Source organism: Tilletiopsis washingtonensis, assembly GCF_003144115.1.
Source record: "Tilletiopsis washingtonensis strain MCA 4186 unplaced genomic scaffold FA09scaffold_5, whole genome shotgun sequence".
Taxonomy (NCBI): Eukaryota; Fungi; Basidiomycota; class Exobasidiomycetes; order Entylomatales; genus Tilletiopsis; species Tilletiopsis washingtonensis.
This window is the reverse complement of record NW_020312002.1, coordinates 415,864-442,858: the sequence shown is the minus strand read 5'-3', so window position 1 is coordinate 442,858 and position 26,995 is coordinate 415,864. Positions and strand designations below refer to the sequence as shown.

The following is a 26,995-nucleotide window of genomic DNA, read 5'->3' as shown; positions in this document are numbered from 1 at the left end:
CGCTGCTGCCGAGCCGCGATCGCTGCTGCGTCAGCCCGCGCGTAACGTCGTGCCCCGGACATAAGGCAAGGCGAGGGTCCAGAGCACAGCGCAGCCTCCCGCCGCTCAGCATGCCTCGCCTCAGAGGCAGCGCAGGCAGACCGCTCGACGCAGGGCAGGCGCAGCGAGTGGTCGGCGCCCGTGCTTTGCGCAAGCAGCCTGCCCTCAAGTCTGGTCGCGCCTCTTGCCTTGCTGCTGCACGATGTGCTGCTTGCCGTGATCCTCCAGACAGGCGATGTGGGCCAGGACTCCTACCGCTTGACGTCGGCGTTGCTGAGGCGGATCATGAGCGTTGAGCGCCGCTTCGCGGCGTCGTGGGTACATTGTACATGTCGTCGCTACATCCCTCGACCGACGGCCACGTCTTGAGCCCAGCCCCTCGGCTCTCGCGACGCCGCCCGCCGCCTCCCGAATGGGTCTCCAGCTCGACGGTGCACGTGCCACATGAAGCGTCAACGCCCGGCGTTGCAGCCGTCGTGCCGCCGGCTCCAGGATTGCTCAAGACGAGCCTTTTGGTCGAGAATGAGGCGCGCAGCAGCCGCGCAACCTCGTCTCCAAGAGACGGCCAAGCCGAGCTCCCCGCGCCCACGCTTGCAGCGTTCATGCCCCTCACGCACCACCTGCACGCACCGCGCACACGCTTCGGGCACGTCGCCGGCGCCAGGCATCCCAGCGCGAGCGACGACGCATGGGAGCATCGGAACGCAGCAGGGTGCAGGAGATGTCAAGACGCGCTAAGAGAGCTCCCGTGGTGCGCGCGCGAGGCGGCTGCGGAACCGACGGGACGGCGAAGCGCGCCTCGGCCAGGTGCAGCGTCAGCGTTGCTGCTCGGCTCGCTGCTCGGAAGGGGCAGACTATCTCGGATCTGATGCTGCACGGCCATCGCAGCGTCGCGGAAGCGGCCAGCGTCGAGAGACGCAAGCGAGCCTTGCTCTTGAGCCGTACGGGTGCGGAAGAGGCGGGAGACAGGGTCCAGAGGATCAGCCGCGGCACGAGGCGAGCGCCTCCTCCTCCGTCTCCGATCGACCGGAGGCTGCTCTCGCCAGCGCCTCTCGGGTCTCGGTGCCCGAGCCTCGACTGCTCGAGCCCTCGTCGATCCTCAGGATGCAGCAGCTGCTGAAACGCCGCTGCGGCACGCAGACGCAGAGCTGGGCGCGGCTGCGTGTCGGGCAAAGCAGAGAGGCTCGGATGCAGCGACGCAGGTACGGCGGAGGGCGGAGCAGAAGCGAGGGCCGTGGCACACGACCTGGCCCGGCACGGCTTGCAGATTCTGCCGCTTGCCTTTGGGCGCTGTTTGAAGGCTGTGCTTCAAGGGATGCTTCCGGGCGCCTGGATGGCGTGCCGGGCGTAGGCGGAGATGGCGGCGCGCAGGCGGAGCGGGGGCAGGAGAGGGCGGCCAAGACCTGCACGCTGCAGCGCGGCTGCAGCGCCCGCCGGCGAGACGCCCTTCTCTCGGCGTAGGCGCCGACGCTGCAACGCCTGCGCCGCCGGCTCGTGAGCGTCAGAGCACGGATCAACCCGCTGCCGAGCACAGCTGCAGCACGCCGACTGCTCTCCAGCCCCTCTGGAGCGCGCTGCCGCGTGAGCGCGAGGAGGCCTCGTGACGAGGCTGCGCTACAAACAGACCGCAGACGGCCTGCCGCGCCTCCCGGGCGTCTCTGCTGTCTGTGCACGAGGTTGCGCGCAGCGGCCAACTTGCTCCGCGCGCAGCACAGGAAAGAGAGAGCGGACGCGGTGCAGAGGCGGTGCGGCGGCGGCACCGAGAGATCCCAGCGGCGGCGCGCGTCATGCTCCAGGCACGCAGGAGCGCCGGTGCCCCTCCTCTCTGGCTCGGCACCTTTCAGCGCTGGCATGGAGGCGCTGCCAGCGCATCTCTCCTCTTCACCACCATCTCCAGCTCCCTGTGCGCCGCTCGCCGGCCTTCGCGCCCTCTCACTTCCCTCTGCCGCCGCTGGCATGGGCGGCGCTCCCACTCCGGCAGCTCCGGCGTCCAGCTCCTCCTCCTCTTCTGCCGCAGCCGCCGGCGTCGCCTCGCTCTCCCTCAGCGCGCCCGGCCCCTCGCGGCGCACCTCGCGCTCGCGCACGCCGCCGCGCCTCTACCTCGCCGTCGACTGCGGCGGCACCAAGGCGGCCGCCGTCGTCTGCGATGGCAGCGGGCGCGTGCGCGGCCGCGGCTTCGGCGGGCCGGCCAACTACACCGACGTCGGCCTGGCGGCCTTTCTGCGCAGCGTCGACTGCGCCGTGCGTGCGGCCCTCGCCAACGTCGCAGATGCCACGCCGTCGGCAAGTGCGGCACCACGCAGCGCCAGCCGCTCGCCGCAGGACGCCTCGCCGTACTTTACGCCTTCGCCCGTGCGCGCGCCAGCACCGGCAGAGCAGCTGGACGCCGCGCGGCTGTCTCCGCCCACGGGCGTGGCGCCGGCCGATGGCTCGCCGGCGCCGTTCGAGGCGGCGTGGTTCGGCATTGCGGGCGTCGACAGTGCGGCAGACGTCACTGCGCTCTCGCCGCACCTGGCCGCGCTGCTGGGCCTGCCATACCCCTCGCCGCGCCTCATCGTCGCAAACGACACCTCGCTGCTCGCGGCGCCCGTGACGGACCCGGCGCACGCGCACATTCGCTCCGGCGTCGTCGTGATTGCCGGCACGGGGAGCATTGTGATGAGCTTTGGGCAGAGCGACACGGGCCTGCTCAAGACGCTCGGCCGCGTGGGCGGCTTTGGCTGGCTGCTGGGCGACGAGGGCAGCGGCTATGCAGTGGGGCGCGATGCAGTGCGGCTGGTGCTCGACCAGGCCGATCGGGAACGTCTGCTTGCCGAGCCTGGCACGTCGAGTTGCTCGCCTGTGCGCTGTGGGGAAGAGCAGGTCGAGACGGCCGAGCATCGCCTGCGCGACCGCATCCTCAAGCACTGGGGCCTGTCCTCCACAGACGACCTCCTCAACGCCGTCTATTCCAACGACACGCCGCCGTCGTTCCCCGCCATTGGCGCCTCTGCCGCGCCGTCCGTCGCCTCGTCGTCGCCGTCGCCCGCGACGAGCCGGCGCGGCAGCGTGCACTCCGACTCGCCCAGCGAGGACGATGACGAGGAAGATGCCGCCGGCGGACACACGATGATCGCCTATGATCGCTCGACCAGCTCGGCGCGCCCTGCACTGCACGAGTCGCACGCGACTGTGCGAGGGCGCAGCAGTCCACGCACCGCCGAGGCCGTGAGCGCTGCGGCTGATGCAACGGCAGAGCCATCAGCCTCGCTCCTGCCGCCCTCTGCGCCGCTCGTCGACACGCAGGCACTCGGGTCACCCATTCCCAGTCTGTGTCCCAGCCCGAGTGCGCCGACTGTGGAGCTCCCGACGGGCGAGAGCAGCAGCGCTGCACCGCAAAGGGAGCGGCGACCATCCCTCTCGCTGCCCCTGGGTGCCGGCTCCTCTGAAGGGGCCGCCGCCGTCTCGCCCGGCGCCGTCGCCACAGCCGCAGCGCACGCCGTAGGGGAGCGCAAGCACCGCCTCGCCTCGCTCGCGCCGCTCGTCTTCCATCTCGCCTTTGCGCACACCGACGCGACATGCCTTGCCATTCTTCGTCGACAAGCACGAGCAATCGCAGAGCAAGTGTGCGAAGTGCTCCGTCCCGGCCCGAGCTCGGCCGCACATCTGCGCGCCGACCGCAGCGTGCTGTGCTGCGGCGGCAGTCTCGTCGGCGTGGCGCGCTACCGCGCCGTGCTCGAGGAGGAGCTGGCGCGCCTGGGCGTCGTCTTTGCGCGCGTCGAGTACGTCGGCGATCCGGCTATGCGCGGCGCTGCGGCACTGGCGGGCGTGTGGGAGGCGAAGCAGACGGCGCCGTAGGAGGAGGAGACGACACAACACCTAGATGCTTACTCGACCGCCAGATCGTCTCGTCACACTATTAATCAACTCATTGCACATTACAGCCGCCGCCGTTTGAGAAGCGGCCGGTACGACAAGGTGACCGATGCGGGGTATGTGACAGGCAAGGGCTAGCAGAGCGGCAGCACCTCTTGGAAGAAGGCTGCTACTCCTTCTCCAGCGCCGTGCCCACAAGACGATACTTGACGCGCGCCCCGCTGCGGCTGACGCGCACGCCAATCGTCATGGGCCGCGCCGGCGTCGTCTGCGTCTCGGCGCCAGGCTCGCGCTTGACGCTCGCCGCGGATGCTGCCTCGGCCAGCGTCGAGCCGAGGATGGGCAGCAGACGGCGACGCAGACGATGCAGCTTGTCCGGCCGCTCGCGCACTTGTTGAGGATCCATGCCGCAGAGAAACTTGGCCTGCAGCAGCGTGAGATCGTCTGTCAGCTGGCAGGGCTCTGCACGTCCGGGGCGATGGCTGCTCACCGCCTGCTCGCCAGAGACGACGATGGGAACACGCGCACGCTTGACGCCCGGCGCACCCGATGCCTCCTCGACCAGCAGGCCAAAGTTGAACGTAAAGCGCACCGACTGGCCATCGTCGTCGCCGCACCGCACGCAAAAGTTGTGCTCGCGCGGCAGTCTGGAGGCGCAGAAGAGTCAGACGTCTATCGCTCTGCTCCGGTGGGCTAGGGCTGCGCCGCAACTCACGTCGCATCGCACTGTGCACAAACGGCGCACGCCCACTCGTCAATGTCTCGAGGCAGACAATCGACGACGCGCACGCGCACACGCCACGTCGTGTCTTCCTGCACGGTGCGGGCCGCCAGCGCAGCCAGCGTCAAGGAGCAGCTCTCGGGCACCTCGCACTTGGTGCGTGCGTCACGCGAGGCACACGGCGCCTCGACTGCGACTTCTTCGTCGCTCGCCGGCCGTGGCACAGCTTGGGCTACCTGTCGTGGCGCAGCTCGAGCGACCGGCGCAGCTGGGGCCACTGGCGCAGCTCGGACCACAGACCCAGCAGCGCGGGGACGAGGCACCTCGCGCTCTGGGCTGGGACTTGGAGGGCTGGCGCTCCGCGACGGCGATGGCTTGCGGATGACAGGCTTGACCTCGGGCGGGCTCGGCTGTGGCGGGCTTGGCTCCGGCGCGCTTGGCTCTGGCGACTCAGCCGACGGAATGGGCGGAGCTGTTGGGGCTGGAATGAGCCGAAGACGTACGAGCACCCGTCCCACGCGACGCTCACCACTCTCGGAAGCTCCCTGTGCTCCCGCCAGCCGCTGTGCATGCGCTTCTTCTAGCTCGCGCGCTGCCGCCTCGGCCTCCTCGTCGTGCTCGCCCAGCATGGCCTCCATGCGTGCCGTCTCCTGCGCCGCGCGTGCCAGCCGCCGAGCTTCCTTGCTCCTGAGACGTCATCGTCAGTGCTGCAGGCCAGCGAGACACCTGTCTTGGCCCTCACCGAAGCAGGTTCTGCACCTCCTTGATGTCCTTGTGCTGATCTTGGCGGATTAACGAGATAGTGAGACGCCCACCGAGCCGGCCCTGCAGGATGTTGTTGGGCTGCACGCGCGGCTGGAAGTTCGAAATGGTGACGATGTCGCCCGTCGAGAGAAAGTCGAGCGCCTCGACCTGCTGATCCCACAGCGACGTTCCGCAGACGAAGCCTCCGAACTCGCCGTGCTGGCGTCGCTGCTCATCCAGCTCGTCCTGCGAGATGTCGCCAAGCTTGAAGTCGTTGGCACGGGCGAACGCAGCGTGGAAGGTGTAGTCTGTGATGTAGAGCTCCGGCGGCATGTTGTCGCCCTTGTTGCGCGTGAACGTCTTGACTACCTCGGCGGTGATGTCGCAGAAGACACTGCCCTGCAGCTGGTCGAGCGTCACCTGCGGCCGACTGCGATTGGAGGTGAGGACGTTGAAGTGCGCCGCGCCCCACGCGGCCATCTCGCGCATGGCGTCCTCCTCGGCGCCGCTGATGGGATGCATCAGGCGCGGCGAGCGCTGCAGCGCATCGTTGCGCGCCGTCAGCAGCGCCCAGTCGGGCCGGTCCTTGTACTGCACGCCGGCAAGACGCTGGATGTACACCTTGCGCAGCAGCAGCACGTTGCCCGCCACGGGCGTCGGAAGCTCGAGCATGCTGGGCGAGAAGATGTTGACGCTGAAGTGCTTTCCTGGCGTTGAGGGGTCGCAGAGGCCGAGACTGAGCATCGGATCTGTACACCGAGGTCAGCTCGTCGCTCGGCACTTTGCTTGCGACCGTCTCACCTCCGGTGCCGCCGGCGCTGAAGCGTGCCTCGCGCTTCCATGCCACGACCGCGATGACATTGGCGATCTGGCCATTGCGCACACACATCGACAGCGGCGGATACTGCAGCTGCAGGGCGCGTGGTCTCAGCACAAGGAGAGCGCGCGGCATGCTCTCTTTGCACTCACTCCACCGAGAGTGCGCGTCGTGGGCACCGCAGGCACCGCAGCTGCCGCAATCGCCGCTGCCTTGCCCTTGCCTGTGCGTGGCACGATGTACGTCGGCGTGCCCTGCGCCGCCGCTGGTGTCGCTTTCGCCTTCTTGCTCGCACTGCCGCTCCCGCTACTGCGCGCCGAGCCCGCCGAGCTGCCAGCTGCATCATCATGCGCTCGTTCCTTGCCCTTCCCACTCGTGCTTGTGCGCGGGCGCTTTGCGGGAGCAGCAGCGCCGGGTGCCGCGCGAGCCTTCTCGTCGACATCGCACCACTCTCCCGCATCCCACAGCGCACGCATCGCGACGCGCCCCTCTCGCCACTCAACGACCGGCTCGTTCGTCCCGGGAAAGACGTGCGGAGCGAGTTGTGCGCCGTATGCCGAGAGCAAGAGCGGGGCGTTGCGGCCGCTGGCGGCGCGTTGGCGCAGGAGAGCCGAGACGGAGGCGCAGAGGCCGCCGTGGAAGGCGAAGTGGATGCGCTGGCCGCGGGCGGCCGTGGCGTCGACCTGGATATGTGGCATCAGCCCTGCTGTGGCAGAGCCTCCGTGCCGCCTGCGTTGCATGCTTCCGCCGCCGACTCACCAGGCACAGCGCCTCGTACTTCTCATTGAAAGCCTCCTTGAGCTGCTCGACGGAGCGCATGAGGATGCAGACGCCCACGTCGTGTCCGCTCGCCACTCTGCCGAGCCAGCTGTCGAAGGAGGTGAGCGTGCCGAGGCGGTGCAGCTCCTCGTCGTCGAGCGTCAGCGTCTCCGCACTGCGCGGCGCCAGCGGCTGTGCGGCTGGTGCGGCAGAGGGCGTAGGGAAGGGCGGCGGCAGCGCGGCACTTTCGGCGCGCTCGCTGGTGCCGGTGCGCTTGAGCGACTTCTTGAGGCGCGTCATGGCATGTGCGTGGACGAGGTGCAGTGCGAGGTGTTGGGGTTGGTGTGGTGGAGAGGTGGAGAGGCACACCGCACCGCACTCGACTCTACGCGTCGCCGTCCAACACCTTACGCGTCGCGCGCCGCTGCAGGCGAGGTGCCTGGAGTGGCTTGGGCTGCGCTGGCTGGCGCTGCGCTGGCTGCGCGCGCGCGGCGCACTCCTTCCTTTCGCACCACACGCTCCACGGACCGCACCTCGCCGCTCTTTCACTCCTCCTCGCATCGCCACACAGCCACCTCTCTTCCGCCCGTATGCCGTCCGCCAGCCGTTCGCGGCGCCGCGCCGACTCGGCCGAGCGGCGCGAGCTGGCGTCTGCCGAGGACCTCTCGCGTGCGTCGCCCGACGACGAGGAGCTGGACGGGCCCGAGGAGCCCCTCTCCGACGCCGAGCCCGAGGATCTCGACGATGATGACGACGACGACGACGATGTCGGCGCTGCAGCGCCGCAGCGCAAGCGCATCTCGGCCGCCGACATCGCACGCGCAAAGGGCGACCAGCCGCTCGATGCCGTCGTCGCCGACACGCGCCTGCGCGCCATCGCCACCGACTGGGGCTCGGCGAGCAGGAACCTGGCGCTGGCCATCGAGGCGCTCACGACGAGCGCGGAGCAGGTGGCCGAGTTCATCGGCTGCGATGAGGAGAGCTTGGGCGGTGGGCTGACGCAGGTGAGTGGGGCGCGGAGCAGCGAGGGGTGTCAGATGAGCGGTGCGCGCCGGCGCAGATGCAAGGGCGGGCATACTCTGACTAGAGGCGCAATCCGTGGTCATTGAAGATGCGTGACGGAGCATTTCTCGGGCGAGCTTTAGCTCGGGGAGAGGGCCTCGGGGAGAGGGCGACACTGCTCGACGGGCGAGCTTTACGGCTATTTCGCGGCAGCCATGTGCCTGTCATTCAGGACTGACGCTTTCCACCTTCTGTCCCGCACCCTTTCTTCATCGCAGAGCACGGCGACCCTGGAAGCCGGCATGCGTGCTCTTCTCGACGCCGAGGCAGAAGTCAAGCTGCGCGTGCGCATCCTGCACGAGCTGCGTGGACAGCTGACGCGCGGCGACAAGATTGTGCGTCTGCCACTCCTCCATGCTCCACTCCGCTCTCGAGTCGCTGACAATCATCGCATGATGTGCAGTACAACGCGCCGCAGAGCTACGAAGCGGCAGTGCAGGCCGAGCTGGAGAAGTACACGCAGCAGACGTCGCGCCAGAAGTACGCTTCGCAGAAGACATATGAGCAGTTCCGCGAGAAGATCTGGGTGCGTGCCCTTTCCTGGTGATGAAGCCGAGAGGCAGTCACTGATGTGCGTCTTCCTCTCCTCTCACAGCAAGCGGGAAGCGAAGACCCTATGCCGCCGATGCTCGATCTCATCGCTGCCGGTGAGTGGGCTGAGGCTCCGTCAAGCAGTGTCAAGCTGACCGCTGACGCGTGCTACCTGCGCGCAGAGGAGGGAGATGACGACGACGACGGCGACGACATCGTCATGGGCGGCGTGACGCAGGACTACAAGTGCCCGCTCTCGCTGCGTCTCATGACCGACCCGCTCTCCTCGTGCGTCGCATCGCGCATCCGAGCCTCTTCCCTCACTGACCCCTTCACCATCCCAGCTCCACCTGCTCGCACTCCTACGAGCGCAGCGTGATCCTCGACTATCTCTCCTCTCAGGCAGGGCACAACGCAGGACGCGGCGGTCGCGGTGCGAGCGTCGAGTGTCCAGTCAGCGGCTGCAGGGCACAGCTCTCCAAGGCGTCACTCAAGGAGAACGCCAAGCTCAAGAAGGACGTCCGAGCCTTTGCGCGCCGCCAGGAGGAGCGTGAGCTGCGCAGACGCGCCACGCAGAACGCTGAGGCGGTGCTCGACTAGAGCGGCGGCAGACCTGGGCCGGAGCCGACGACAGCTCCTTCGTCCCGGTTCTGCTCTCCTCGCTGCGCCTCTACACTGGCTCGACACCTCTGTGTCCTCCCATCCCACCCTTCCTTGCTTCGACTCGTCCTGTCCACTCTCTCAAGCGTCACTTCTTCATACCTTCATCCTGTGTACCACCACCACCTCACCAAGCCGCGAACTCATCACCGACGTGTCTAGCAATATGTGCAGTGTACTTGCAGAAGCGGTTGCAGCGAGGACTGAGGATCACAAGAGAAGGGTGACGTGCAGAGACCGGGAACCGGGATCAAGGCGAGAGAGGGCAGAATGGCGCTGCTGATGCTTCACCAGCTGCCGCCGCGCAACCCCTCCTCCTGATCGCCCAGCACCAGCTCAAAGGACCACACCGTCAGTGCCGTGCCGACGGCGAGGAAGCGGTGGATCGTCATGTGCGACTGATCCAGCACTGCGCAAGAGGATCGTCAGATGACGTCTGAGGCGGCTGTAGGAGGGCAAGCACGTACGCAGCAGATGCGAATAGACTGCGATGAGCAGCAGGCGCGAATAGGAGACGATGATGGAGATGACTGGAGAGAAGGGTACAGAGGCAAGGATCAGCCGCAACGTTCAAGCAACTGAGGGCCCGCAGCAACGCAGCAGCACCCCTTTACTCACAAGCGCCTACCGGCTCCTCTCTCTCCTCCTTCTTCGCCGCCGCTCTCCTCTTGCCATCTCTCGGTTTTTGCGCTCTCGGTGTCCGCTCCTTCTCCTTGCCCTTGACCAAGCCGTCCATGACTTCCGTGCGCTCCTCCTCCTCCTCCACGCGCTCCTCTTCCTGCTCGCGCCACTTGCCCTCTGCGGCCTTGAGCACGGGCAGGATCCGACTGGCGGCGTACAGCACCATGAGGCGGTAGACGAGACTGACGACGACGGAAGGCGGCAGTGCTGCACCTGCTGCGGCAAGGAAGCGCGCCGAGTGTCCGAGCGTGTGGGAGAGAAGATCGAGCAGCGCAGTTGCCGAGGCGAGGATGAGAGGCGGCAAGGGCGCCCCGGCGGCGAGCGGCGAAGGGTTGAAAGACCGAATGATGGAGAGGGGATCGGAGAAGGGCAGCACATCAGCCAGCTGCCAGACATTCCAGCAGACGTAGCCGAACTGCGCAGGGGCCAGACACAAGGTGAGCATCGGACTGAGAGCGGAGATGAAGGCCACACAGCACTCACCATCAAGCTTGTCTCAATGACATTGCCCTTGCGCACCGCAAATGCAATGGCAGTCAGCCAGAGCGTGCTACTGACCGCGACGCCCGTCGCAGCCGCCGCGCCTGGCCGGTTGCGCGTCGCAGGCTCAAAGGCAACCCAGAGCGCCACGGTGCCCGACACGTAGACGAAGGCGGAGAGCAGCAGGAAGAGCAGCTGCCAGCCCTCGGCGCCGCCGAGGCCGAAGGAGGGCAGGTAGGAGAGCAGCCGACGACGTGAGGGAGGCGGTGGTGGGGACGAGAGAGAGGCGGCGATGATGTAGCGCGAGAGGGAGCCGAGCACCTGCCGAAGAGGAGTAGAGATCAGCTGCGGCCTCAGTGCCTGCTGCCTTGCCTCTCTCTCGCCGCCTCTCATTGCCGCTCTGCGCCCTTGCCCGCACGCACCTGGATGACGAGCAGCGTGGCGATGCCCTCGAGCAGGCTGAACACGGGGCTGCTGAGGCGCAGCAGCGTGAACCACCACGGCGGCACGGCGCGCGCCAGCCAGTAGACGCCCTCCATGCAGCGCGCCACGAGCTCGCCGAGGCGCGCGCCAAAGAGGCCCTCGGCCAGGCCGCGCGCGCCCAGCGCCTCGGCGTCGGCGGAGCGCAGGCGCGGCGCAAAGTACGACTCGCTCGGCGGCGAGTAGACGTTGAAGACGACGAGCAGGCAGGCGGGCACGACGAGGCACTGGAAGGTGGCGAAGAAGGTGCCGAGCCAGCGGAAGCGCGTGTGGTGCACGCAGACGCGCAGCGAGGAGAGGAGAAAGTAGTAGGAGGCGAGCGAGGCGGAGAGCGCCAGGAACGCATCCTGCCCGGCGACGTCGAGCGTGAGGGGCAGGTAGAGGATGACCTGCAGCAGCGTGGTGATGCGCCCAAAGGTGATGAGCAGCGCCCACAGCAGCGTCATGCTGGCAGCGAGGAGGAGGTGGAGGGCGAGAAGGAAGCCTGTTGCTCTGGCTTGGACGCGTCCCAGGCGGGGCGCGTGCGTGGGAGCAGCGATGGAAGCGCGACTGGGCGCATCGTGCAGAGCCCAGGCCAGCTTTCTCTGCACGGCTGCCCCCAGCTCGCCATCCTCCCATCCTCATCCATCCCTCTCCCTCTGGCGCATGTCGACCCGCTCCCGCGCCCGCGGCCATGCGCCGCGCCAGGCGTCCGAGCCGTGCATCAGCACCAGCGCGCTCGGCGAGGGCGAGACGGAGCGCACGCCCTTGCTCGCAGCCTCCACATCTGCCTCGCACCCGGGCCTCACCGCCTCCAGCAGCGCCACCAGCACGGCGGCCAACAGCGCCAATGACCTCGAGGCACGCTGGTCGCGCTGGAAGAGCAAGGTGGCACGCTTTGCACAGGGCAAGCGCCGCGCTCGAGAGGACGAGGAGCAGCTCGAGCCGCGCCTGCTCGTCTCCGTCTTCGACGGCGCGGGCGCAGATGAGGCGCAGCAGGAGGAGCAGGGAGAGGACGGCATCTCGGAGAAGGAGCTGTGGCAGTGAGTGGCCGCCCGCTCTTGTCTGGCAAGCGCGCGTGCTGATTCGCGACGCCAGCCAAGTGTCGCAGGTGCGCGCCGCCATAGCGCAGGGCCTCTATCCCAAGATGATCACCACCGGCTCGTCGGGCTCGTACTTTGCGCGCGCCCGCATCGCCGTGCCGCGCCACGGCAGCAGCAGCAAGACCGACGCGGTCGTCACGACGCTGGCCGTGTTCAAGCCCAAGGACGAAGAGCCGTACGGCAATCTCAAGTGCGTCCCACGCCTTGCGCGCTCCCTTCCGGACTGACGCTCGCTCCCACGCAGTCCCAAGCGTCTCTTCCTGCGCCGCTACTTTTCCTGGGCCATGGGCCGCCCGTGCTTGATCCCCAACTTCTCCGCCTATTCAGAAGTAGGCGCCTCCTACCTCGATGCGCGCCTCGCATTGCATCTCGTGCCGCGCACAGAGCTCGTCTCGCTCGCCAGTCCCAGCTTCCACTACGACTACAAGGACCGCATGGCGCATGAGAGACAGGGCAAGGAGCTGCCGGAGAAGGTGTGTCTGCTCGCTATGCTTGCGCGTCCGCGTCAAGCCCCGTCCGACTGACGCTCGCGCCGCTTCCCGTGCTAGCTCGGCTCGTGGCAGACCTTCCTGCCAGGCTACACCAACGCCTCCGACTTTCTGCGCGCGCATCCCTGGCCTTCGCGCCCGCGTGCACTCCTCGAGCGTGATCTCGTAGCCGAGGCACGCGCACATCGCAAGTCGCGCAAGAAGCAGGGCAAGCGGGTGCGCACGTGCCTGGTGGGCGCCAAGCATTTGCTGCTTTGCAGACAGGGCTGGCAGCCTGATGAGGAGGAAGAGGAAGAGGAACGGCAGCAGCAGGTCTTGCCGACGATCTCAGAGGCGCCGACGACGGCACCGCCGATGCAGCAGCCGGGCTGCGTGGAGGTGGCGGGCGCAAGGGACGTCGTGGCTTCGTTCCAGTGGAACAGCGAGAACATGCAGAGCTTCCGTCTCGAGCTCGAGAAGGTGCGTCTCATTGCCAAAGCGCAAGCCGCAGCGGATTGGCTGACTGTGCCTTCCCTTGGCGCCAGCTCGTCTGCCTCGACTATCTGCAGCGCAACACCGACCGCGGGCTCGACAACTTCATGCTGCGCCCGTACATCGACGAGGCCACAGGCGAGAGCCGTGTGGCACTCGGCGCGATTGACAATTCGCTTGCCTTTCCGCACAAGCATCCCGTAGGCATCCGCAGCTATCCGATGGGCTGGCTGTATCTGCCCGTCGACCTCATCGGGCACCCGTTCGCGCCGGCGACGCGCACAAGACTCATCCCTCTGCTGGCGGATCCGAAGTGGTGGAGCGAGACGATCGAGGGCCTCAGAGCCATCTTCTCGCGCGACGAGATGTTCGACGTGAAGCTCTTTGAGCGGCAGATGAACGTGATGCGCGGACAGGGCTGGAATCTGCTGCAGGCGCTGCGCAACCCTGCTGAGGGTGAGTCTACACGTGTAGCTGCCGCAGATGCCGGGCGCTCATCGTTTCCCCTCGTGCGCAGGCCCGCTGGAGCTGTGCGCACGCCAGAAGCACGTCGTCAAGCAGGAAGTGCTGCGCCTCAGCGAGGCCGAGCTGGCGCGACGCTCGGGCACGCTCTATCAGCTGCGGCCCGATGGCCGGCCGATTCCCATGCATCCAGCAGCCACACAGCCGCAGCAGCCTGGAGCTGGCGGTGCACCCACAACAGCAGCCAAAGCTGTGCCGCTCGACGTCAAGCCGCGCCCCTCAGCGTCGGGCAGCAGCTCGCCGGCCGGCGCGCATCCGCGCTCGCTTCCCGAGACGATGGAGGGCGTCACTGCAGCATGGCACAGCGCGCTCGGACAGGACGGCGCGTTCGGCAGCGGCAAGCAGACGCCCGCGTACGAAGGCACGCTGGGCATCGACGTCGTGGCGCAGGCGGACAAGGTGGCACGCAAGGCTCGCCGGCCGTCGCTGCGCAAGACGCTCACTGGCGCCGTGACGCCTTCGTTCGAGCGCACTCTCTCCTCCTCTTCCATCCCTGAGGAGGGGAGCGTGCGTGCGCTCAAGCGCATTCCCGACAACGAGCCGCAGTCGCTCGACGCCGTGGTGCTCGAGGCGGCGCTCGAGGAGGATCCGATGGCCTCGTCTACGCCCGCCCTGCCGAGCACGGGCGGTGCTCGCGCTGCTCGTCGCGCACGCTCCAGAGGCATGAGCGTCAGTGGCTGGAGCATCACGAGCGAGCGCGTCGGCGCTGCTGGCGCACCTGCGCCGCCATCAGAGGAGGCAGGCGCCGAGGAAGTCAAGGTCAAGGTCGTCGTCGAGGTGAGTCGTGCCTTGGCACGTCGTTCAGAGCGTGGCTGAGCGCTGACATCTCGCCGCTGCTCGCACCTGCAGCGTCTCGAGGCAGACGACGGCATCGCATGGCAGGCCTGGCTCGGCCTCGGAGCCTAGCAGTCACACCTCGCCTCTCATCTCACCGCACATCCGCCGAGTCACCGTCTCATACCCCGTCCCGTCACGCCCTCGAAGTGTGGATGCCCGCAATGGCAGCATTTGTCTAGATTGCAGTGCGCCTTGACATGCTCTACTTCGCTTTGCTTGTGACGATTCCTTGCGGCTGGCTCACGACCAGCACTCCTCCTGCCAGCGCTCCTGCGCCTCCATCTGCTCGACGTACGTCTGTGCCTCTGCCTCCTGCATCGCCCCGTGCGCCACGCACACCTCGACGACGGCCGCGCGCACTGCCTCGGGCATCTTACCCGACGAGCTGCAGAGAGGGGGGCCAGGGGGGACTCGTCAGTACTAGCGCAGCACTGGCAGTGAGCTCGCTCGCGCAACTCACCCAGAGATGTACAGCACCGCTCCTCGTCGCAGCATGTCCCACACGCGTGCGCCTTCGTCGCGCAGCACATGCTGCACGTACACCTTATCCTGCTGGTCTCGGCTCGCCGCGAGGCGATACTCGAGTCGTCTCTGCGTGCCGTCCTTCTCGCCCGCCAGCGTGCGCCACTCATCGCCGAAGAGAAAGTCGCGCGCGCGATTGCGGCAGCCGAGCAGCACCAGCACATCGTCGGGCGCCGGTGCCGGCGAGCGCGAGAGACGCTCGTGAACCAGCGCACGAATGGGCGCGACGCCCGTGCCGGGCCCGACGAGAATCATCGGCGTTGAGGGCGCCGCCGGCAGGCGCAGCGTGCCGGACACGATGGAGAAGGCGAAGCGCGTGCCGACGGGCAGCTGGCCCAGCCAGCGCGAACAGACGCCGCGGCGCATCTCCTTGATGCGTGTCTTGTACTCGACCATCGCTACGGCCAGCTGCACGCCGTTGGGCCGTTCCTAGCAGGAGGATGTGTAAGGTTGGGAGGCGATAGCTGCCACCAGGCGGCGACTCACCGCAGGACAGCTGGCGATGCTGAACTGCCGCTCTCGCAGCAGCGGCAGCACTTCGCAGACGTATTCAAGTGGCACGCGCACGCTCTCGAACTCGGCCAGCACTTCGGCGATGTTGCGCCGGACGCGCTGCGCATACTCGTACATGTCGTCGGCGCCCTCGCCGGGCGTGCAGAACTCGTCGAGCTTCTCGCGCTGCATGTGGCCCGGCGGAGAGAAGTGGCGGATGAGCTCGAAGAAGGATTGCCGGGGTACCGAGAAGGGATCGAGATGCTGCGTGAGCAGATCGCGCAGGGTGGTGCGAGCGGGCAGAAGCGAGGGCAGTGGCCGAGCTACAGACAAGGAGAGTGTGAGCGACTAAGAGGCGCGCGGCGCAGTGCTGCGACTGACTGCGATCTCGACAGCTGAGCTCTAGCTCGTAGTCGGCATACTGCGCCCACCCGACGATCTCCATGAAGCGCTCTATGTCCTGCGGCAGGTTCTGTGGCCGGATCGACGCGATGTCGCCTGCAGAGTGTCTGTGCGCAAGCGGCGTCAGCCGCTGTTGTGGGCGAGCGAGAGGCAGCACACTCACCTCATAGGCTCTCCATCTTCCGTCTCCCACTCCACCAGCCGCACATCTTGCCAGTGCTCCTGCGGCGTGACGCGCTCATTACGCTTCAGCACGCCCCATCGTCGCCCCTGTCTCAGCCGCTGTGTGGTCGGCGCACTGCTGCTTGGCTCAGCACCGCTAGAGGAAGGGCCGATGCGCCGCACAATGATGCGTGGCGGCAGTGGCTCGGTGTCCAGAAGTGGCTCCACGCCAGCTGGCAACGGCAGGAGAGTGTCGAGCGTGTTGAAGAACGTGTCGAGCCAGGGATGCAGTGTGCCGTCGATACTACACATTACCAGTGCGGGGCAAGAAAGATAGCGAGAACAGAACGTGAGCCCCTACGCTGCCGTTCGCCTCCTTGCCTGTGACTCACCCCAGGTAGTGCTGATCATCGCCCTCGCCCGCCTCGCATACCTCATGCGCGCCGAGCGCCTTGAGACGCTTGTTGATCTTGCGCGTCGGCCAGCAGTACTTGGCATAGCTCGAGTCGCCGAGGCCAAACGTGGCGAACGTCACGTCCTCCAGCACGTCGGGCGGCAGCGTGGCACGCAGCAGGAAGTGCCAGAAGGGCAGCGCCGCGCTGGGAAAGTCGCCGGCGCCCGTGGTGGAGACGATGAAGAGCACGAGGGGCGTTTCGGGCAGCGAGAGCTGCAGCGTGAGGAGCAGAATCTGAGCCAGATGTACAGGAGCGCTGTGCGGCCCCGGCGACGCACCATGTCCCACTCGTCGACACTCAGCACGTCGGCGTGCCACCTTCGCCGTGCCGCCACGCGCGCCACACGCTCGGCCGTGTCCTGCGCCGTGCCCGTCGTGGTGGCGTAGAGGATGAGCAGGCGGCGCGCCGCGAGGTCGGCACCGGGCGCAGACGAGGAGGCCTCTGCCTCGGTGTGCGGCGGCGGAGAGACGCGTGAGGGCGCCATGGCGGAGGATGGTGGGCGAGAGGCAAGGCGCGAGCGGGCGGAGTGGAGGCACGGTCATCAGATGCGCGTGCTTAGTCAGCAGCCATGGCCGGCGCCGGAGGCTCGGCCTCCGAGATGCATCGTCGCGGACGGGTGCCATTCGTGGCCTGCCTCTTGCGTATGTGCTCGGGCGACGAACAGGTGAGGGCAGCAGGAGACTGCCACAAGACGCAGGCAGGCGGCGTCTTGCGTGCAGCAGCGGCCGCTGGCTCAGGTGCAGGTGCAGCTGGATCGTCTGGCAACGCGCGCCCAACGGCCGGCGCGCCTGCGTCCCGACTGCGAGGCCCCAACGGCTCCATCTTCGCTTCTTGCCAGCTGGGCTTCAGACCAAGTCTACTTCTTGTGTGGCTCAAAATCAAGCTCTGCTTTCTCTCCATCATCTCTCCTCCCTCTCTTTGACGTGGCCTTACACTCGTTTCCGTCTCCGTTCCTCGCAGGTCGAGCCCTCTCCTTCACCCAACCGCCGGCCGGTCCCCCTCACGTTCCTTTCACCATGCTCTCCGGTGGTGGCAACCTCACGGCCGTGGCAGCCAACAGCAGCAGCGCCTCAGTGCTTGCTCTGCTGCTCGGCAGTGCTGCTGTCGCCCTTCCTTCTTCCTCGCGCGACGCCGGCTCGCTCGTCGCCGCTGCGCTCCCCTCGCAGCCGGCCGCCTCACGCAGTGTGCTGGCGCTCAGTCTTGCCCTCGTGCTGCTCGCTGCACTGCTTGCGCTGTGCGACTGTCTCTTCGGCAGTGTGCGCTCGGTGAAGTACTATCTCTCCACGGCAGGACAGTCCTCCTACCTGCGCCGCTCGCTGTTCAGCGGCTGGCGTCCGCTCTACTCGCTGCTCGCCACCGTGGCGCTGGCGGCCCAAGGCGCCTCTCTGCTCTGCGTGCTCGGAAGCAGCAGTCTGCTGCTCGGCGAGCTGCTCGACGTCCTCGCCTTCGCCGCCAGCATCCTCGCCGCGCTCTTGCTCTGCCTCACCGTCGTGCGTCGCGGCACAGCAAGTACGTCGGCCGTGTGGAACTACCTGCAACGGCCATTGCTCTTCGCCGCCGTCGCCGTGAGCGCCTCGGGCGGCCTGGCGCTGCTAGGCTTCGCGTACGCCGCAAAGCAGCGCAGCGTCTCTGCGCTCCTGCCGCATCTCGACGCTCTTGTCGCTGCAGCACCGCAGCCCTGCGCCGCAGACGATGCAGGCTGTGGAGCAGTGGCGCTCGGCTCCTCACTGCAGAGCATTGCCGCGGCAACGTGGGGCCTCAACGCCATGCGCGCAGCCATGCTCCTGCTCCTTGCTGCTCTCATGCTCGCAACAAGCCTCACGGCACAGAGCGAGATCGGCGCCGCCGCACGGCAAGCCGAAGCGGAAACAGCGGCGCAGAGCGCCTCTCGCTACCCCTCGAACGGCCTGGAGGAGAAGCGCGCCTCCTCCTCCGGCTTCCGCATCTTCCACCGCGAGCCTCGCCGAGCCAAGCTGCAAGAGATTGACGAGCATGCCGTGCGGCGAGGCAGCGTGCCGGATGCCATCGACGAGTGGGGCGCCTCGGTGCACATGCTCGACTACGCCGGCTCCTGGCACGCCGACAGCCTCTCCTCGCACGACCTCGCCGCCAAGCAGCGCCACGAGCGTCGCGGCAGTGCCGTGTCGGCCTTCTCGTCGGTGCAGGGCCTGAAGCTGGACGTGTCCGACGAGATGGGCGCAAGCCTGGTGCGCAAGTACGGCAGTGCCGAAGACTACGGCGCCAGTGTGCCCGTCGGCGCCTACTACAACCACTTCCACCGCGCGTCAGAGACGCGACGAGGCAGCACGACGAGCAGTGCAGCTCGCAGCGCCTCGACGCGCTCGAAGACCTCGGCGGCATCGCGGAGCAAGAAGCACGGCGGACCACTGGCTGGCATTCCGCTCGTCGACGCCAGCGAGGCGACGCGCGACGTGGTAGCGCCGCAGACTGGTACTGCTGCGCTGCTACGCGCCGAGCGTCGACGCCTGCGTCTGGACCTGCTCTTCGGGCTCGTCGTCGTGGGACTCCTGGCGCTGCTGCTTGCACTGCGCTTCGCAGCAGGCGATGCACTGGCGCTCGGCATGCGTCCGCAGCTGCGGCTGCTCGACGAGGCCGCACAGGCACTGCTGCTGGGCGTCGCGCATGCGGCCACACTCACAGGCCTCATGGTGCGCGGCTCGGGTGGCTGGGCAAAAGAGGCCCTGCCGGAGGTGCAGGGCGGCGGAGACGAGGAGTGCGGAGAGAAGCGCTGGCGGACGCGCCGGCCTTGGGATCGCGCTTGAGGGGACCACTCGAGACGCCCCCTTCTGCTCACCTCCCTGCTCCCACCCTACTGTCTCCCTGGTCCCTCTAGTCTGCTCTGCACGCCTGCCTCACCCTGATACCGCAATCTTGTGACCGGGCGCTGAGGCTCCGTGAGCTAGGCCGTCAAGGGCCGGCTGAGGATGAGAGAGGTTGGGCCGAGCCGTCGAGTGCGGCGCGCTTCGGCACTCGGGCGAGCGTTGCGCGCGCCGCGGCTTTGTCTGGCTCACCGTTCCGTACGTGCTCAAGCCAAGCATCCCTCTGCTCCACCTTTTCCCTCCCTCGTCGCCATGTCTCTGCTCGGCAGCGGCAGCACCAGCAGTGCATTCCTGCGGCAGCTGTACCGCCAGCCGCCGCGCGTGGCGCACTGCTTCTCGCACAGCTCTCGCGCTGCGCTCAACGCACGCGGCGAGCGCCTCGTGCTGGGCATCGAGACGAGCTGCGACGACTCGTGCGTGTCGCTGGTGCGCGCGCCGCTCGACTATGGCGCCAGCCTGGCACAGGGGAAAGCGCTGCCTGAGGGCGGCGAAGCACACGTCGTCGCCTCCGTCGTGCTGCGCCAGGACCACGGCGCCACGGGCGGCATCGAGCCGCTGCAGGCGGCACACGAGCATGCCGCACGCCTGCCGTCGGCGCTGCTCCAGGCGCTCGAGCAGGCTCGCTACACGGGCGACCTGTCTAGTGGCGCCTCGCAGGTGCCGAGCGAGATCGACGCGATTGCCGTGACGCAGGGGCCAGGCATGTCCGGCTGTCTCTCTAGCGGCCTGGCGATGGCAAAGACGCTCTCGGCGCTCTGGAAGCGCCCGCTGCTCTACGTGCACCACATGGCCGCACACGCCCTCACGCCCTTTCTCACCTCGCCGAGCTTGCGCTTTCCATATCTCTCGCTCCTCCTCTCCGGCGGGCATTCGCAGCTCGTGCTGGTGCTCGGGCTCGACGACTACGAGATCCTCGCCGACGCCACAGACGGCGCCATCGGCAATGCATTCGACAAGGTCGCACGCAATCTCGACGCCATCGACGAGTGGGGCACCAAGCCTCCCGGACTGCAGCTCGAGGAGCTGGCGGCGCAGGGCATTGCGCACGAGCACTGGGCGCAGGTGCAGCGCGCCCGGCGAGGCCTGCCGCTGGATCCGAGTGTCCCAACACCCAAGCAGGTCGCGGCACAGCGGCTGCGCGAAAGGAAAACGGAAGGCAGGGAAGAAATGCTCCAGCAGAGAGAGACGGGTGTGAAGGAGGACGAGACCGGACAGGAGAAGAATGAGCCAAAGGAGAAGGGCGCAATGGAGGGTCCGAAGGAGCAGGAGGACGTTGAGCTGCCGCCGCCGATCCCGCCGCTCATGCGCGGCCTGCCGATTCCTTTCCGCGGCGTGCCGGCCTTCTCCTTGTGAGTGCGCTGTCCAGCTGCTTACACCACAGTGTGCCACTAACAGCGCCTCTCTGTGGCCAGCGGCGGTCTGAAGGAAGCTGCCTGCGCCGAGATCCGCAATGCGCAAGCCCAGGGACACTACGACGTCCGCTGGCGCTGTCGCATGGCGCGCGAGTTCCAAAAGGCCGCCTTCGCCCAGCTGTGCGACAAGCTGCACATGGCGCTCGAGCCCGAGACGGTACGCAGTCGCACTGTGCCGCCATTTGCGCGCCGCGAGCCCGAGACGAACAAGAGTGCGCCGAGGGTCCGGATCTCGGATCGCCGCTTGGATCTCGGCATGCCGAGAGAGAACATCAAGCACCTCGTCGTGGCGGGAGGCGTGGCGAGCAACAGGTCACTGCGCTATGTGTGAGTGCAGAGCGCCGGCTGCTGCAAGGGCCGGGGCTGGGCGAGAAGCTGACGTGTGCCTTTGCAACTCCCTTCAGGCTGCGAGACGCCCTGGACTCGATGAAGCGCAAAGACGTGCACCTCTGCTTTCCTCCGTGCGTCAGCTGCATCGTCCTTCTCGCGGCTCCACTGACCCGTCTCGCCACTGCAGCATTCAGTTCTGCACCGACAACGCCGCCATGATCGCGCATGCCGGGCTGCTGCAGTGGAGCCAGCGCACGACCGACATGCGCCGCTTCCCGCGCGCCAAGTGGAGTCTGGCGGACCTGCGTGTGCAGGAGCACGAGGCGGCGCAGGCCGAGGCAAAGGCGCAGGAGGCACAAATGGAGCAGCGAGTCGAGGGAAGAGCGGCGCGGGCGCTCAGGAATCTGGACCTCGGCCCGGGACTGGCAGGCGCAATGTGATGCCTTGCGTCATCTACCTCGTGATGCTCTCGGTGTCCGAGATCCTCAGCCAGCGATGGCTCGCTGTTCCTTGCGAAAGAGAAATGCTGGGCCTTGGTGAGGATGCAGGCTGGACCACGCACTGTGCAGGCGGAGGCCTACAAGTCGACACGCGAGAGGCGAGGCAACCGAGCCCTCCAGAGGGCGCTCTGAGGGCACGAAGCTGCACCCATAGCCTCCAGCCGTTGGCCCGCTCGGCCTGATGCCGTACGTTCTCCCCTCTGTCGCATCCCTCGCCACGACGATGCATCACAGAGATGTCCCCTTGCGCTTGGAGGAGGAAGAGGCTGACCACGCTGGCTTGGGGTGCACCGGTGACCGACACGCGTCGGCGCCCGCTGTCGCGCGCTCGGTGAGCGAGGCAGCCGCGAAGACGGCCTCAAGGGTACGCAGACGTGTGGCGTCTCGCAAGGCGGTCCAACCTGCCTCGTTCTCGCTCCGAATGCGAATGTGATGCCCTGCAGCGCGAAGCCAGGTCGGTGTTGGGGGGTGAGGCCGCTTGGTCGGCGCAGAGGCTGCCCAGAGCGCTCGTCGAAGGCAGAGAAGAGATGTCGCCAGCGCGCAGGGCGCGAGAGGCTACACCGTGTGAAGAGCATGGAGGCGCCGTCCTGCAGCACGGGCTTGCTTGCGCAGCATCTGGCACAAGTCAGAGGCAGTGGGCGCCTGCAGCATGCGGATGCAGGGTGCAGATTGCCGGAGTGCGTCCAGACTTGCAGATGCTCAGTCTCGGACTCGGACTCCGTCCGAGGTCGTCTGAAGAGGTGCAGCAGCACCAAAAATGTCGCCGACGCGCCGCAGGGAAGAAAGACGGGGTGCGAATCTCAACCTCTCCCGGTCCGGCTCGGAGCGGATTGGATGTCAGCAGCGCTGGCTCGCTCTTCTGTGCTGCGTGAGAGGCGCTGGGATGGTGTGATCTGGCGCTGAAGCCGGGGCCAAGAGGCAGTGACGTTTTTGCCCGCCTCGTGCCTCCTTCTCGCGTTTCTCACAGGCTGCGCGCCACACGCGCTTCTCAGAGGGTTCGCCTGCGACTCCGCCAAGGCGCGCGTACCACGACGACGCCCAGCCACTGCTCGTCCTTCAAAAAGGCGGCTGCGCCCCGCCGCATACCCTCCTCCTCCATACCCCTCGCACACCCTCACGAACCATGTCTTCCTCCGCCCCCGCGGCGCCGTCGCTGACGCGCGGCCTGCGCGTGCAGCGCGACCTGCTGCTCATGCCGCTCCTCATCCTCGGCTACGGCATGCAGTTCTGGGACAAGGCCGTGCTCGGCTCGGCGGCGCTCTTCCAGATCATCCCGGACCTCGGCCTGCAGGGCAAGCGCTTCAGTACCGCCAGCAGCATCTTCTACCTCGGCTACCTCGCCGGCGCGCCGCCCATGGCCTTTCTCGCCGGGCGCATGCGCCTCAACGTCTTTCTCGGCGCCAGCATCGCCGCGTGGGGCGCCGTGCTGATGCTCACGCCCGCCGTGCACAACTGGCAGGGCATGTATGCGCAGCGCTTCTTCCTCGGGTGAGTGGGTTGGGCGAGGCGGCAGGATGAGCGGCGCAGAGGTGTGGAGGGGTGGGCGGGCGGGACGGCGGCGGCGGGCAGACGCTGGAATGAGTCCACGGAAGGTAGCAGGAGTCTTGCGCAGGCCATGACCGCGGCACAGAAGCTGCAGTGGGCTTGAGGTGGCTCAGATGCTTGGGGGCTGCCCTGATCATCAGCCGTGTGCTTGTCCGCGGCGCTGCTCGCCGCCACTACCGCGCCCCTCGGATCCCTCACTGACATTTTCTCGCCCCCTGCACAGCTTCATCGAGGCCAGCGTGTCGCCCGGCTTTGTGGCCGTGACGCGCAAGTGGTACACGCGCGAGGAGCAGACGGTGCGGCTGGGCGTGTGGTAGTGAGTGTTGACTGCGTGTCTCGATGCTCCAGAGGACACGCGCGCTGACGCGTGCGACGCGCTGCAGCTCGGCGACGGGCCTCTTCTCCATCGTGTCCGGCCTGACGAACTTCGGGCTGGGGCAGACCAACACGTCGCTGCGGCCGTGGATGATCCTCTTCCTCGTGCCGGGCGCCTTCACCATCGTGCTCGGCCTGCTCTTCCTCGTGCTGCTGCCGCCTTCGCCCAGCGAGGCGCCCGTGCTGCGCCTGCGCGGCTACAACGTCTTCACCGACGAGCGCCGCAACGCCCTCGTCCACGCCGTGCGCACCAACCTCACCGGCGAGGGCAAGGCGAGCCTCTCGGCACACGAGGTACGCAAGGCGCTGCTCGACCCCAAGATGTGGCTCTTCTTCCTCATCGCCACCGCCATCTACGGTGAGCGGCGCGTCGTGCTGCTGCCGACGCCTTCACTGACCATCCTACGACTATCCTGCGACAGTTTGCAATGGTGCGGTCACAGTATTCGGCCCACAAATAGTCAAGCTCGTGTGGGGAGCGACTTCGGCTCGTGCACTGGCGCTGCAGGGTGCGTTGACGTCTGACTTGCACACCTTCTCGACGCGTCTCGGCTGACACCATCTTTCGACAGCTCCGGGCGGCGCCATGACGGCCGTGGCGATCTACATCTGCATCGTGATCGCTCGTCGGGTGCGCAACACCCGCATTCTGCTCCTCGTGCTGTCCTGCCTGCCGGTCATTGCCGGCGCGGCCATGATCTGGCGCGGCAACTGGCAGACGCGTACGCCGTACGTCGGCTACCTTCTGCTGCCCATCTTCGGCGCGCCGTTCGTCATGCTCCTCGCCGTGGCGTCGGCCAATGTCGTCGGCCCGACGCAGCAGGCCATCGCTACCGCCGTCATGTGAGTCGCTCTCGCCGCCCATCGCCCCTCACTTGCTCACGCTTCGTGCCACCAGCTTCGTCGGCTACTGCTGCGGCAACTTTGCCTCGGGCTACATTCTCATTCCCGCCGAGGCGCCCGCGCACTACCCGACGACGTGGAAGATCGTCATCGGCGTCATGTGCGCCACGATTGGCCTTGCGCTGCTGCTGCTCGCCGTGCTGGTGCGCGAGAACAAGGTGTACGCGGCGGAGCAGCAGGCTGCGGGCCCCGTCAAGGGCGCTGCGCACGACGACGCTGCCTCGGCGACGGAGGGCTACGAGACGCGCGAGAAGAACGACGCCGACACCGACTCGCAATTGAGCGCCGCCGCATGGGAGGAGAAGCACCGCCTCTCGTTCCGCAACCAGTACTAGACTAGATCCGCGGCCTATCCTCGCAACGGGCTCGCAAGTAATCCTCGCAACGTATTTGCCGTCATCTTGCCAGATCTGCTCAGCGCCGTCGATCCCACGAGCCAAGCGTGCGCTGGAACGCGCCAAATGCCTCGTCGCTCTCGTGCAGCGCCAGACCGTCGGCGTACAGCGTCTGCAAGGAAAAGGAACGGTGACATTGTGACACAGCGAGGGTAAGGGGTCAGTGAAGCCGAGTGATAGGGGGTGCGTGGGTTGCAAGCGCGGCACATCGCGCATGCCCAGCTACGCCCGCACGACGAGGAAGACCTCGGGAAAGCGCGCCGAGGACATGTCCAGCGGGCGCAGCACGGGCACGGCAGCGGCGGCGGAGGCGCGCAGACGGCTGCTCACGTCGTCATCGTCGTCGGCGGCCTCTGCGGCTGCAGCGTCGTCGAGGCCAGCGTCGGCCGGCCGCACGCCCGTGGTGTGGCGGTCGATGCCAGGCGGCGCGATGGGATCGCCGGAGCGCGTCCAAGGCACGCGATCCACCTGTGGAGGCGAGGCTTGGTGAGCACGGGCAGGCGCCATCGCCCTCCGGGCTTGTACGCACGTCCCACACGCGATTGCGGAAGCCGAGCTGCGCGAGATTCGGACAGGCGCGCGCCAGGCGCAGCAGGCAGGCGCTGTCCAGCAGCGTGCCTTCGGACGTGTCGGCGAGGAGGTGCAGCTCGCGGAGCTGCGGCAGCTGTGCAAAGATCTCGGGCAGCAGCTCCTGTATCCGAACGTCAGACTGATGCAGCACGCGCAGAGCCACACGTGGACGCACTGGGTTGTCGACGTTGCTGAGATGCACCACCAGACTCTCGACGTGCGAAAGCAGGCGCACCATAGCCTGCAGCTCGGGCACAGCGACGCCCACACGATGGATGCGCAGCTTCTTGAGGCGGCCGTTGCAAGCTGCCGTCAGCGCGCGCACCTCTCCACGGCGGCTGCGCGTGCGTCGAATGCCCGGCGCCTCCTCGTCGAGCATCTCCTCATCAGTGAGCGAGAGTGCCGGCTGCGGCACATTGACTGCCTCATCGTCCGAGTCGTCCTCATCCGCGTCGCCTGGCGTGTTGTTGCTGCTCACGTATACTGTCAACTCGCTCAGAAGCGGCAGCCGAGCACAGACAGCCGTCAGCTCGCGGAAGAAGTCGTGTCGCGGGGCCGTCCGTGCGGCGGGCACGGTGAGGGAAAGAGCGTGCAGGTCTTGCAGGGACGGCACGAAGCTCTCGAGACTGTTCGGGTCCTGTGGGCTACATCAGACGGCTGTGAGGCGCTCCAGCTTCGCCCTGTGCTCACAATGTTCAGGCCCTCCAGTGCGAGCTGCTTCAGCTTCCCATGCTTCAGGATTGGCAGCACGCCTTCGGCTGTGACACGGCGTGCTCCCATCAGATGCAGACGCGTCAGAGAGGCCAAGTGCGGCGCCAGGCGTTGCAGATGCTCGTCGAGGAGCAGCGCCGAGTGCTAAGCGAGAAGCGTGTCAGTCTAGCCGCGGACTCTGCGAGCGGCACACGACACACGCACCTGCATGAGCAGACTCAGGCTCTGCAGTCGAGGGCAGCGCGTCACGACTGCCTCAAGCGCTTCGATAAGGCTGCGATCGGGCAGCACGACAGAAAACGCCTCCAGCTCGACGGGCAGCGAGCTGACGAGGAGCGCGGGCGACCAGGTGCGCGCGTCACCCGTGAGCTCGAGGTGCCGCAGCGCCGGCATCTTGCCGAGCGTCGGCAGCACGCGGTCGTTGCTAAAGAGACTCTGAGTCAGAGGCGCTAAGCTGCCGCAGCCTCGGCGTGCTACGCACAGACTGCCGGTGCGCGTCCATGCCAGCTGGCGCAGGTTCGTGGCGCGCGTGAGGATGGTGCAGAGCTCCGCCTCGAGCTGCTCGAGTGCCTCGGCCGGCCAGCCGAAGGGGTATACACGGATCTCTGGTGTGCCATGAGCAGATCAGCAAACGGCAAGTCACTGCACCGCCATGTCACTACTTCACTGCTCGGGCTGCACCGGCGCGCATGTATTCAATTGCCGGTCACTCACCCAGCACCTGCAGCAGCTTGCACAGCTCTGGCGTCTCCGTCAGACATCTCACCAGCCTGCGCAGGCGCGTCTGGTCGCGCAGCGCAATGTGGCGGTAGAGGCGCGGCGTGGCATAGTGGCGCCAGGTGCGCGAGACGCGCGCACAGGCGGCCAGCGTGTGCGGCAGCCACGCCAGCGGCGCAAGCAGCAGCGGCACGAGCTCGGCGGGCAGCGCCGCCGGCGACGCATGGAGGTAGGACATGCGGCGGTCGGCGGCGAGCGCTGTTGCTGTGAGCTGGGTGGATTGGTGGTCAGGAGGCAAGTGCGACGGTGCCCGCCGCAGCCGAGCGAATGTAACACAAAGTGCATCACGGGAGAGGAGGCCGAGGTGGAGGCGGGTTAGGGAACAGCTGGTCACGTGCAGCGGGGCGTGGGAAGCGCTCGAGCCAGGCGACGCGC

The 26,995-nt window shown here is 67.4% G+C and overlaps 12 protein-coding genes across 12 annotated transcripts; 8 read left to right on the top strand and 4 right to left on the bottom strand.

The window, feature by feature from the left end:
- The first annotated feature begins 118 nt into the window (after window positions 1-118).
- On the top strand, window positions 119-963 carry FA09DRAFT_216973 (hypothetical protein). Its single transcript, XM_025739529.1, has one exon. The coding sequence runs from the start codon at window positions 369-371 to the stop codon at window positions 906-908; it is 540 nt and encodes a 179-aa protein (XP_025600011.1). The 5' UTR covers window positions 119-368; the 3' UTR covers window positions 909-963.
- A 1,032-nt stretch (window positions 964-1,995) lies between these two features.
- Window positions 1,996-3,876, top strand: FA09DRAFT_294864 (hypothetical protein; the record flags this gene model as incomplete). Its single annotated transcript, XM_025740092.1, has 3 exons — window positions 1,996-2,284; window positions 2,405-3,042; window positions 3,529-3,876. The coding sequence occupies 3 exons, from the start codon at window positions 1,996-1,998 to the stop codon at window positions 3,874-3,876; spliced, it is 1,275 nt and encodes a 424-aa protein (XP_025600010.1).
- Window positions 3,877-3,945: 69 nt separating this feature from the next.
- On the bottom strand, window positions 3,946-7,280 carry FA09DRAFT_328520 (hypothetical protein). The gene is made up of 8 exons (XM_025741803.1): window positions 6,936-7,280; window positions 6,329-6,859; window positions 6,161-6,269; window positions 5,358-6,108; window positions 5,145-5,302; window positions 4,610-5,087; window positions 4,385-4,541; window positions 3,946-4,318 (listed from the first exon to the last, which is right to left on the bottom strand). The coding sequence occupies exons 1-8, from the start codon at window positions 7,233-7,235 to the stop codon at window positions 4,064-4,066; spliced, it is 2,739 nt and encodes a 912-aa protein (XP_025600009.1). The 5' UTR covers window positions 7,236-7,280; the 3' UTR covers window positions 3,946-4,063.
- A 164-nt stretch (window positions 7,281-7,444) lies between these two features.
- On the top strand, window positions 7,445-9,378 carry FA09DRAFT_359136 (hypothetical protein). Its single transcript, XM_025745063.1, has 6 exons — window positions 7,445-7,939; window positions 8,216-8,332; window positions 8,401-8,523; window positions 8,593-8,644; window positions 8,711-8,816; window positions 8,873-9,378. Exons 1-6 carry the CDS (start codon window positions 7,526-7,528, stop codon window positions 9,126-9,128), a joined length of 1,068 nt encoding a protein of 355 aa, XP_025600008.1. The 5' UTR covers window positions 7,445-7,525; the 3' UTR covers window positions 9,129-9,378.
- Window positions 9,339-11,294, bottom strand: FA09DRAFT_328518 (hypothetical protein). Its single transcript, XM_025741802.1, has 5 exons — window positions 10,772-11,294; window positions 10,353-10,670; window positions 9,807-10,284; window positions 9,656-9,718; window positions 9,339-9,597 (listed from the first exon to the last, which is right to left on the bottom strand). Exons 1-5 carry the CDS (start codon window positions 11,273-11,275, stop codon window positions 9,476-9,478), a joined length of 1,485 nt encoding a protein of 494 aa, XP_025600007.1. The 5' UTR covers window positions 11,276-11,294; the 3' UTR covers window positions 9,339-9,475.
- Window positions 11,295-11,442: 148 nt separating this feature from the next.
- On the top strand, window positions 11,443-14,408 carry FA09DRAFT_305656 (hypothetical protein). Its single transcript, XM_025740507.1, has 7 exons — window positions 11,443-11,851; window positions 11,907-12,101; window positions 12,156-12,384; window positions 12,460-12,858; window positions 12,924-13,326; window positions 13,388-14,169; window positions 14,242-14,408. Exons 1-7 carry the CDS (start codon window positions 11,475-11,477, stop codon window positions 14,296-14,298), a joined length of 2,442 nt encoding a protein of 813 aa, XP_025600006.1. The 5' UTR covers window positions 11,443-11,474; the 3' UTR covers window positions 14,299-14,408.
- Window positions 14,370-16,758, bottom strand: FA09DRAFT_328516 (riboflavin synthase domain-like protein). The gene is made up of 7 exons (XM_025741801.1): window positions 16,540-16,758; window positions 16,200-16,474; window positions 15,809-16,111; window positions 15,625-15,752; window positions 15,238-15,566; window positions 14,690-15,180; window positions 14,370-14,614 (listed from the first exon to the last, which is right to left on the bottom strand). Exons 1-7 carry the CDS (start codon window positions 16,744-16,746, stop codon window positions 14,470-14,472), a joined length of 1,878 nt encoding a protein of 625 aa, XP_025600005.1. The 5' UTR covers window positions 16,747-16,758; the 3' UTR covers window positions 14,370-14,469.
- A 160-nt stretch (window positions 16,759-16,918) lies between these two features.
- FA09DRAFT_216690 (hypothetical protein) lies at window positions 16,919-19,126 on the top strand. Its single transcript, XM_025739527.1, has one exon. The coding sequence runs from the start codon at window positions 17,279-17,281 to the stop codon at window positions 19,043-19,045; it is 1,767 nt and encodes a 588-aa protein (XP_025600004.1). The 5' UTR covers window positions 16,919-17,278; the 3' UTR covers window positions 19,046-19,126.
- A 202-nt stretch (window positions 19,127-19,328) lies between these two features.
- On the top strand, window positions 19,329-21,293 carry FA09DRAFT_316183 (hypothetical protein). Its single transcript, XM_025740835.1, has 4 exons — window positions 19,329-20,451; window positions 20,515-20,841; window positions 20,919-20,975; window positions 21,032-21,293. The coding sequence occupies exons 1-4, from the start codon at window positions 19,355-19,357 to the stop codon at window positions 21,282-21,284; spliced, it is 1,734 nt and encodes a 577-aa protein (XP_025600003.1). The 5' UTR covers window positions 19,329-19,354; the 3' UTR covers window positions 21,285-21,293.
- Window positions 21,294-21,580: 287 nt separating this feature from the next.
- On the top strand, window positions 21,581-22,357 carry FA09DRAFT_216731 (hypothetical protein). The gene has a single exon (XM_025739528.1). It carries the CDS (start codon window positions 21,777-21,779, stop codon window positions 22,245-22,247), a length of 471 nt encoding a protein of 156 aa, XP_025600002.1. The 5' UTR covers window positions 21,581-21,776; the 3' UTR covers window positions 22,248-22,357.
- Window positions 22,358-22,467: 110 nt separating this feature from the next.
- FA09DRAFT_295094 (MFS general substrate transporter) lies at window positions 22,468-24,502 on the top strand (the record flags this gene model as incomplete). Its single annotated transcript, XM_025740101.1, has 6 exons — window positions 22,468-22,832; window positions 23,113-23,205; window positions 23,273-23,622; window positions 23,687-23,773; window positions 23,837-24,107; window positions 24,163-24,502. The coding sequence occupies 6 exons, from the start codon at window positions 22,468-22,470 to the stop codon at window positions 24,500-24,502; spliced, it is 1,506 nt and encodes a 501-aa protein (XP_025600001.1).
- A 79-nt stretch (window positions 24,503-24,581) lies between these two features.
- Window positions 24,582-26,798, bottom strand: FA09DRAFT_337222 (hypothetical protein; the record flags this gene model as incomplete). Its single annotated transcript, XM_025743977.1, has 8 exons — window positions 24,582-24,674; window positions 24,797-25,030; window positions 25,092-25,253; window positions 25,308-25,769; window positions 25,823-25,987; window positions 26,048-26,267; window positions 26,325-26,448; window positions 26,558-26,798. The coding sequence occupies 8 exons, from the start codon at window positions 26,796-26,798 to the stop codon at window positions 24,582-24,584; spliced, it is 1,701 nt and encodes a 566-aa protein (XP_025600000.1).
- Window positions 26,799-26,995: the final 197 nt, after the last annotated feature.

Excerpts from the sequence above, each read along its gene's own strand:
- FA09DRAFT_216690 (XM_025739527.1), top strand. The coding sequence starts at position 17,279 with ATGCTCTCCGGTGGTGGCAACCTCACGGCCGTGGCAGCCAACAGCAGC.
- FA09DRAFT_216973 (XM_025739529.1), top strand. The coding sequence starts at position 369 with ATGTCGTCGCTACATCCCTCGACCGACGGCCACGTCTTGAGCCCAGCC.
- FA09DRAFT_216731 (XM_025739528.1), top strand. The coding sequence starts at position 21,777 with ATGCCCTGCAGCGCGAAGCCAGGTCGGTGTTGGGGGGTGAGGCCGCTT.
- FA09DRAFT_328518 (XM_025741802.1), bottom strand. The coding sequence starts at position 11,275 with ATGACGCTGCTGTGGGCGCTGCTCATCACCTTTGGGCGCATCACCACG. Across the intron at positions 10,285-10,352 it reads TCATTGAGACAAGCTTGATG|TTCGGCTACGTCTGCTGGAA; the intron begins GTGAGTGCTGTG and ends GCCCCTGCGCAG. Across the intron at positions 9,598-9,655 it reads AGTCTATTCGCATCTGCTGC|TGCTGGATCAGTCGCACATG; the intron begins GTACGTGCTTGC and ends CCTCTTGCGCAG.
- FA09DRAFT_316183 (XM_025740835.1), top strand. The coding sequence starts at position 19,355 with ATGTCTCTGCTCGGCAGCGGCAGCACCAGCAGTGCATTCCTGCGGCAG. Across the intron at positions 20,842-20,918 it reads AACAGGTCACTGCGCTATGT|GCTGCGAGACGCCCTGGACT; the intron begins GTGAGTGCAGAG and ends AACTCCCTTCAG. Across the intron at positions 20,976-21,031 it reads GTGCACCTCTGCTTTCCTCC|CATTCAGTTCTGCACCGACA; the intron begins GTGCGTCAGCTG and ends TCGCCACTGCAG.
- FA09DRAFT_328520 (XM_025741803.1), bottom strand. The coding sequence starts at position 7,235 with ATGACGCGCCTCAAGAAGTCGCTCAAGCGCACCGGCACCAGCGAGCGC. Across the intron at positions 5,303-5,357 it reads GAGGTGCAGAACCTGCTTCG|GAGCAAGGAAGCTCGGCGGC; the intron begins GTGAGGGCCAAG and ends ATGACGTCTCAG. Across the intron at positions 4,542-4,609 it reads TGTGCACAGTGCGATGCGAC|ACTGCCGCGCGAGCACAACT; the intron begins GTGAGTTGCGGC and ends CTGCGCCTCCAG.
- FA09DRAFT_305656 (XM_025740507.1), top strand. The coding sequence starts at position 11,475 with ATGTCGACCCGCTCCCGCGCCCGCGGCCATGCGCCGCGCCAGGCGTCC. Across the intron at positions 12,385-12,459 it reads GCAAGGAGCTGCCGGAGAAG|CTCGGCTCGTGGCAGACCTT; the intron begins GTGTGTCTGCTC and ends TTCCCGTGCTAG. Across the intron at positions 14,170-14,241 it reads AGGTCAAGGTCGTCGTCGAG|CGTCTCGAGGCAGACGACGG; the intron begins GTGAGTCGTGCC and ends TCGCACCTGCAG.
- FA09DRAFT_359136 (XM_025745063.1), top strand. The coding sequence starts at position 7,526 with ATGCCGTCCGCCAGCCGTTCGCGGCGCCGCGCCGACTCGGCCGAGCGG. Across the intron at positions 8,524-8,592 it reads AGTTCCGCGAGAAGATCTGG|CAAGCGGGAAGCGAAGACCC; the intron begins GTGCGTGCCCTT and ends CTCCTCTCACAG. Across the intron at positions 8,817-8,872 it reads ATGACCGACCCGCTCTCCTC|CTCCACCTGCTCGCACTCCT; the intron begins GTGCGTCGCATC and ends TCACCATCCCAG.
- FA09DRAFT_328516 (XM_025741801.1), bottom strand. The coding sequence starts at position 16,746 with ATGGCGCCCTCACGCGTCTCTCCGCCGCCGCACACCGAGGCAGAGGCC. Across the intron at positions 15,567-15,624 it reads GCTCAGCTGTCGAGATCGCA|CTCGGCCACTGCCCTCGCTT; the intron begins GTCAGTCGCAGC and ends CCTTGTCTGTAG. Across the intron at positions 14,615-14,689 it reads GCGGTGCTGTACATCTCTGG|CTCGTCGGGTAAGATGCCCG; the intron begins GTGAGTTGCGCG and ends CCCTCTCTGCAG.